The sequence below is a fragment of the Nicotiana tabacum genome, chromosome 6 (assembly GCF_000715075.1).
Source record: "Nicotiana tabacum cultivar K326 chromosome 6, ASM71507v2, whole genome shotgun sequence".
Lineage (NCBI taxonomy): Eukaryota > Viridiplantae > Streptophyta > Magnoliopsida > Solanales > Solanaceae > Nicotiana > Nicotiana tabacum.
In genome coordinates this window covers 129,065,151-129,073,526 of record NC_134085.1, presented here as the reverse complement: position 1 = coordinate 129,073,526, position 8,376 = coordinate 129,065,151, and the positions used below count along the sequence as shown (strand labels likewise).

At 39.5% G+C, this 8,376-nt stretch overlaps 1 protein-coding gene across 1 annotated transcript; it reads right to left on the bottom strand.

Annotated features, from left to right (window-relative positions):
- Nucleotides 1-1,102: 1,102 nt before the first annotated feature.
- On the bottom strand, nt 1,103-1,798 carry LOC142182047 (uncharacterized). Its single transcript, XM_075255908.1, has 2 exons — nt 1,600-1,798; nt 1,103-1,425 (listed from the first exon to the last, which is right to left on the bottom strand). The coding sequence occupies exons 1-2, from the start codon at nt 1,796-1,798 to the stop codon at nt 1,103-1,105; spliced, it is 522 nt and encodes a 173-aa protein (XP_075112009.1).
- Between the last annotated feature and the right edge of the window lie 6,578 nt (nt 1,799-8,376).

The following is an 8,376-nucleotide window of genomic DNA, read 5'->3' as shown; positions in this document are numbered from 1 at the left end:
GGGTTCACCACTTTTGAGAAATCTTTGATAAAGCACCGGTAAAAACCCGCATGGCCTAGGAAACTCCGCACACCCTTTACCAAAGTTGGGAGTGGAAGCTTAGAGATTACCTCAATCTTTGCCTTGTCAACTTCAATTCCATTCTTTGAGATTTTATAGCCAAGGACAATACCTTCCTCATCCATGAAATGGCATTTCTCACAATTGAGTACCAATTTGGTTTCTGCGCATCTTGCCAACACTTTGTCTAAATTTGCAAGACAATCATCAAAGGAATCCCCTACCACCGAGATGTCATACATGAAAACTTCAAGGTAGTCCTCCACCATGTCCGTGAAAATAGCCATCATACACCATTGAAAAGTCATCGGTGCATTGCACAAACCAAATGGCATCCTCTTGAAAGCAAAAGTACCACCGGGACATGTAAAGGTTGTTTTATCTTAATCTTACAAAGCAATGAGAAGTTGGTTGTAGCCCAAGTACCCATCAAGAAAATAATAGAAAGCACGTCTGGCAAATCTACTGAGCATTTCATCTAAGAAAGGAAGTGGAAAGTGATCTTTCCTTGTAAATTTGTTGAGCTTGCGATAATCCATACAAACCCTCAACCCGGTCACTATTCTTGTAGGAATCAATTCATTCTTATCATTGGTAACCACCGTCATGCCCCCCATCTTTGGGATACATTGAACCGGAGAGGTCCATGAACTATCAGAGATGGGGTAGACAACCCCGACATCCAACCACTTGATAATTTCCTTCTTGACAACTTCTTGCATAGCCTCGTTGAGTCTTTAATGGATGGTTTAGCACCATCCTCCAACTTGATTTTATGCATGCAAAAGGTAATATCTTCCAAGGTCCACCCAATAGCCTTCTTCCTCTTTTGTAACACCGCCAATGGGGAATCAACCTGCACGTTAGTCAAATAGGAGGAAAGAATAACCAGTAAAGTACAAAAAGGGCCTAGAAATTCATACCGAAGGTGTGGATGCAATAGCTTCAACTCCAAAGTAGGTGGCTCTTCAATAGAAGGCCTTGTAGGAGGAGTCTTCCTATTTTCAAGATCCAAGGATAATTTTTGGGGTGCATAAATGTACTACCCCATTACTTGCAAAGAGTTCACGCATTCCATGAAACCATCCATCTTGTCATCATCAAAATTAAGCAACACAGACTCCAACATATCACCAACATTGATAGTAGCACTTGCATCATCCACAATAATATCAGTCACTAAGTCCACAAAAGAACACACCTCATTGGTATTTGGTTTCCGTATGGACTTACACACATGGAATACCACTTTTTCATTACCAACCCGGAAAATAAGTTCTCCAGCTTCTACATCACAAAGACCCTTACTCGTAGCAAGTAAAAGTCTCCCAAGAATGATCGGCACTTCATAATTAACATCGAAATCTAGAATGACAAAGTTCACCAGAAGAATGAATTTATCAACCCGGACCAAAACATCTTCCATAACACCCAACGGTCTCTTCATGGTTCGATCGGCCATTAGCAATCTCATAGAGGTGGGTCTTGGTTTCCCAATCCCCAAAGTCTTGAAAATTGAATAGGGAATCAAATTTATACTTGCCATAAGATCACAAAGAGCCCTATCAAACTCGACACTTCCAATTGTACAAGGAATCATGGAAGTACCGGGATCCTCCAACTTGGGAGCTATTGAATGAACAATTGCACTCACTTTATCAGTGACTTTGATAGTCTCAAAATTCATCGACCACTTTTTTGTCACAAGATCTTTCATAAACTTTGTATAACCAGACATTTGCTCCAAAAATTATACCAATGACACATTGTTAAAGACTCTTCATCATTTGAATGAATTTCTTGAATTGATTCTTACCATTTTGTTTGCCAAGTTTTTGAGGGTATAGAGGTGGAGGCTTAGGCAATGGTGCCTTTGCCTTTTGCACTACCGGTTCCAGTATGTCAATGATGTGTTCCCTAAATGGGTTCACCTCCTCTAGAGTCTCTTCCACACTATCATGAATATCAATCCACACTTTCTCGTTTGCTTGAACAACATTGTTTGGGATCTCTTCTTCTTGCATCACTTGGTCATCATCGACAAGTCACCTTTCACTTGAGGAGGGTGTATTACCACCTCTTCCACTTCTTGTGATAACTGTCATAGCATGCCCCGTATTGTTACCACCCTTTAGGTTCACCACCGTGTCACTTGGTAGTGCACCCTCATTACGAGAATTTAGAGTTGAGAGATTTTTTCCATTTGAACTTTTAGATTTCGAATTGACGTATTGTGTGAGGCAAGTTGGGAATCCAAATCGGCATTCTTTTCCATCATTTGCTTGAACATGTTCTCAATATGTCCCATCTCATTGTTTGAAAAACTTGAACCATGAGAAGGATAAGAAGATGGGTTGCTCGGTTGTTGATACATTGTGGTCCTTTAAAAACTCGACCCCTGATTGCCTTGATTGTTTCCCTAACCACCTTGATTGTTGCCTCCCAATATCCTTGGTTGTTTTCACTCCAATTTCCTTGATTGTTGTTGTTATGCCAATTCCCTTGATTGCTAGAACTCTAATTGCCATGGTTATTTTGTGGTTGCCATTATTGTTGATTTGGGCTTTGGAAGTTGATTCTTTTCCCTTGAAAATTGTTCACATAGTGCATTTCTTCCTCTTGCTTATTATAAGAATCATCTCGATCGAAACTGCCATCATATTTCACATTCTCCATCGGGGTTTGAATTTGTGGGCCCTTACTCTTCTTTTTGTTCATCAAAACATTAACTCCCTTCAAAGCGTGAACTTGCTTAGGAGCTTGCACTTGATTGAGTTGGTACTTTGCTAGTTGACTTATGGTTATGGTTAATTCGGCAATGACTTGCCCATGGTCTTGCAATTCTTTGTGGAGGTGGATCATATTCAGATCACCTTGTAAGACATTGGCTCGGGATTTCCAAGCCGATGACTTCTCTGCCATCTCATCTAGAATGTCACACGCCTCTGCATAAGGCGCAGTCATAAAGTTTCCCGACTAATTGATTCACTACACATTGGTTGGTTGTTTTAATCCCACAATAAAAGATTTGTTGCAACATGTTTTCTGCCATATCATTGTTGAGACATTCCTTAACCATTGTTGCATAGCGCTCCCAATTTTGTGTAGTGGCTCATTTGGTTCTTGTGTGAATGCCAAGATCTCACCCCGAAGTGCAGCCATATGCCCGGGAGAGAAACACTTAACAATTAACTTGGCTGCCAACTCATCCCAAGTGTGTATTGAATGGTTAGGCAGATGTTCCAACAAATCTAAAGCTTTCCCTCGTAGAGAGAAGGGAAAAAGCCTTAGTCTCTGATAGGTTTTCAATGTCTTTGCCTTATGCTTATTATGTTTTGATGATCTAACAAACTTATTGTCAAGAATTAGATAGAGAACCTGACCCACCTGGTATACATTTCAAATGAACAATGTCCAGTCTGATCTCTAGAAAATGAATGAACAACCACAAGGAAGAACACAACAGGGACCTGGTCCCTTAGGGTTCTCCGACAGAAATACAAGTCAACTGTACAGTTGAAACGTAACAGTAGAAAGTGACTGTCTGCAACTGTTACAAAGAGGAACAAAATAGGGACCTAGTCCATTAGGGTTCTCTAATAGAAGTACAAGTCAACTGTATAGCTGAAACACAACTGCAGAAAGTGACTGTCCGTAACAGTACACGCGACAGTGCAACAGACAGTGCATTGGTCACTTCTCATTGGGAAGAAGCGTGTACCAAGAATTGACATCACCATTGTGATGTCTTTTGTAGTATAACAACCTGGTGCAAGGCACAACATATTCACTTGTACATTTAGTGATATTATCTCAAGCATTAAAGTGCTCATCCGTCATTGAAGTCACTGGTGTGTCAAGAACAAGAAGACAACTCCACTAAAGGATCAGTTTCACAATGAGTCTATGTGTATCCGTATTGAGTTGTAATCTTGTTATTCGTTCTTCATTGTAACTCCTATATTGCTTTCTTAGAAGCTATGTTTTAGGAAACACAAAATCCGTAAACTTTTTGAGTTTATGTTGTAACTAGGTTTAGTCATAAGTTTAAAACCTTTGTAACTAGAGAGTCACAAAGTGGCTTGTGATAAGAGTATCACAAGTTAGTTAAGTTGAAGTCTTTGTAATAGAGTTATTACAAAGTGGCTTGTAATAGTGAGATTACAAGTTAGTCAAGTTGAAAGCCTACAAGTGTAGGTCATGATTTTTGTCTCCTTGTGTGGAATTTTTCCACGTAAAAATTCCTTGTCTCTTTTACTTGATGCTTCATAAGTATTCTCAGTAGAAACTCATAAAGGATCAGGTGCTTTATAGTATAGTGGACTCATATAAACTATCAATTGGTTCATAGTAGGTTCTTTCTAAAAGGTTAACGCCTAGAAATAATCTCAATGGCTACTCCACCCAACTTTGAGGAAGGGCAATCAACCTACAGACCTCCTAGATTCAATGGTCAGTACTATGGCTGGTGGAAGACTCGCATGCATAATTTTATAATCGCCGAAGATTCAGAACTGTGAGACATCATCTGTGGTGGTCCATATGTTCCTATGAAGAAGCTTAAAGAAACGGGACCAATGGTGCCGAAAGACAGAAAAAAGTACAGTGATATTGACAGAAAAACCGTAGAAAAGAACTATCGCGCCAAGAAAATCTTGGTATATGGTATAGGACCCGATGAGTACAATAGAGTCTCAACTTGTGATACTGCCAAAGAAATATGGGAAGTGTTGAAAACCACACACGAAGGAACTACTCAGGTTAAGCAGTCTAATATTGACATGCTCACCACAGAGTATGAGCTTTTCAGGATGAATTATGATGAGTCTATACAGGATATGCACACCAGATTCACATTCATCATAAATAAGCTTCATTCACTTGGAGATGTTATTCCCAAAAACAAGCTTGTAAGGAAAATCCTTAGTATTCTACCTGGTTCTTGGGAAAGTAAGGTAAATGCCATTACTGAAGCTAAAGATCTATAAACTCTAACCATGGATGAGCTGATTGGTAATTTGAAGACATACGAGATGAAAAGAAAGAAAGACAGTGAAAGGAGAGAGCCAAAGAAGGAAAAGAACCCGGTACTCAAGGCTGAAAGCAGTGACTCAAGTGAAGAAGATATTGATATGGCCTATCTTACTAAAATATCTCAAAAGATGGTTCAAAGGAATGGTGGTATCCCAAAGAGGGTCAGTTCAAGTAATGCAAGGAATAATGATCTCTGTCATAGGTGCGGAAAGCCAGGGCATTTCATCAAAGAATGTGCACTTGTGAAACAGGAGCAATACAACAAAACCCTGACAAACCAGCAAAAAGGAACCTGGTTCGAGACAAACAATTCAGTCGAAAAAGTACAGCTGATGATATTGTGAAGCATGCTCTTGCTGCTTGGGGAAACTCCTCCAGTGAATCTGAAAGGGAACCAGATATAGAAAACAACTCCATGATGGCAGTGGAAACTGAAGCAATGAAGTATGACTCACTGTTTGCGCTGATGGCGTAGTCTGATGATGATGAAGAAGATGAAGATGATGAGGTAAATTTCAGGGATGTTCAGAGAAATCTAAAATCCTACTCTTCTAAGAAGTTAAGGTCATTAGCAACTGTTCAAATTGATGCTTATTATAACCTTGATAATGATAAGGAGATCCTGACCATAGAACTAGGAGAAACTGAATAATCTAAAGATGATCTGGTGGTCTGTGTAGTGGACCTAAATGAGACCATAGCTAATCTTGAAAAAGAAAAGGAAGTTCTGAATGAAAAAATAACTAGTGTATAAAATGAGAGAGATGACCTGATGGTAGTGTTTGTTGACTTGAAGGAAACAATAGAAGGTCTTAGCAATGAGAAACACACTCTAGAAGGATAAATTTCAGCTACTGAGCAAGAGAAGAGTGATTTTTTAGTGATAATCACTGACCTAGAGGAAACCAGTGAGGGACTCAATGGAGAACATAGGACAGTAAGTTTTGGGAAAGGGAAAAAAGTAGCTAGTGAGACACACTTCAAGCTTGAAAAGGAATTCACTGATGTGAAAACTAGTCTATGTGGTAAATTTGAGAGAAATCGGCAACTTCAAGCTGAATTGGGGAAACTAAAAATTAATCTTGAAAAATCTCTGAAGTGGACCTGGTCCTCAGATGCTGTCACTGCCATGTATTTCAACAATAGTGGAAACAGGCAGGGAATCGGGTTCCAAATGGAGAAAACCCCTTACAACCCCCACAGCAAGTACGTCATTGTTCCTGATAACTGGCTGTGTACCCACTGTGGGAACAATGGGAACTTTAAAGAAAATTGCCAGGCCAGGATTCAATCTGTTCAGAAAAACAAAAGGTTTACTGACAAAGTGACTACTAACAAGGGACCAGGTACCACTCGCAAGAAACGAATGCTGCCTGCATGGACTAGAAAAGCCCTTATCCATTCCTTTTATCATAACAAGAGACCCAAACTAGTTTGGGTTCCTAAATTTAACCCATAGTTTGTATGTGCAGAGAACAATGAGAGGAAGAGGGCTGCAATGGACCATGGACAGTGGATGCTCAAAGCACGTGACTGGAAGCACCATGGATTTCTTCTCACTGAAAGCCCTGCAGTAAGGGAATGTATCCTTTGAAAAAATTGAGGGGGTACATTCTCAGTGTTGGAAAAGTTGGAAAGTTTCTTTGACACTCAATTGAGAACGTGTATTATGTAGATGGCCTGAAGTACAGTCTCCTAAGTGTTTCTCAAATCTGTGATAAAGGGAACAAAGTAGAGTTCTTATCAAAAGTGTGTACAGTTACCAATCTAGTAACTGGAAAAGTGGTTGTAGTGGCCATAAGAAACAAGAACATCTACATTTTTGACTTTGAATCTCTACAAAATGGTAATATGAGATGCTTGAAGTCAGTTGATGATGACGCAGAACTTTGGCATGGAAGATTGGGGCATGCAAGCTTCTCACTTCTGAATAAATTAATTTAGAAGGACCTGGTTCGTGGTTTTCCAAATTCAAGATTCACCTGGACACTGGTTCTTAGAACAAAGGATGAGACTTTCGAGGTACTTATGGCCTTTGTCAAGAAGATCCAAGTGAAGATAAAATTGAAGTTAGTATGCATCAGATCTAACCATGGGACAGAATTTGACAACGCCAAATTTGATGAGCTTGTAACAAAAATGGAATCACACACAACTTCTCAGCATCAAGGACTCCACAACAAAATGGTGTTGCTGAAAGAAAGAACAGAACTCTGGAAGACATGGCATGGACAATGCTCATTGACAGTGGGATTTTTCCACGTAAAAGTTCCTTGTCTTTTTTACTTACTGCTTCATAAGTATTCTCAGTAGAAACTCATAAAGGATCAGGTGCTCTATAGTTTGGTGGACTCATATAAGCTATCAGCCTCAATGCATCCTTGAAAATATTAGTTTGCTTGCTCCCCCAATATGTATCCATAAAGCCCTTCAGATGTTTGTAAGCATTTTGGGTTGGTGCACCGTTGAAGAAGCCTCGTTGCTCAAAAAATGTGAGCATCACGTTGGTGATTTAAAAGTTGCTCGCCCTAATACGGGGAGGGATTATTGCACTAGCATAATTTTCATTGAGAAATATCTGGTGTTGACCGCTTGTGATGGATGTGGTGGAGGTGTGGGTAGAACGTGTACGTTGTCTTGTGGTACCCGGCCCCTACAATTAGCTTGTGGCACCTGAGGTACCTCATCGAGGGCTTCCTCCTTATCGTCCAAGTCCCCTAAATGCATATTTCAAGCTCATTGTTCGCCATGTTTATACCTATGATTTTTTAAACAAGTTATTAACAAGGAAGGGAAAGAAGATATTCCAAAAACACACTTAAATATAGATAACACCATTATAATTCCCTGGCAGCGGCGCCAAAAATTGATCCACTCCCAATCCATACTCAACAATGAGTGGAAGAGGTTGTTGGAAGAATAGTACCCAACTATGAGTCGGGGTCGATTTTCTCAGGGAGCTAAGTGTGAGTATTAGAGTGTACACTTAATGCATGTAGAAGAAATAACTTAAATACACTTCCAAACAAGATGGATTTGCAAATTACTTCTATAAACTATACAATCAATGATAAACTAGAGAAATGAAACTAGAATTTGATTAATTTTTTTTGGTTATTTTCAAATAGGTAAAAGACCTAGAGATGAAACCTTCGCCTAGGTGTTATCCTAATGGGTTAATTACGTTAACACTTGTTTTAGTGATTGAGGTGTATTATAGCTCTCAAATCTAAGTTATCCACTCGATACCTCTCGGTCATAGAGTGATTTTTCTCAATTTAG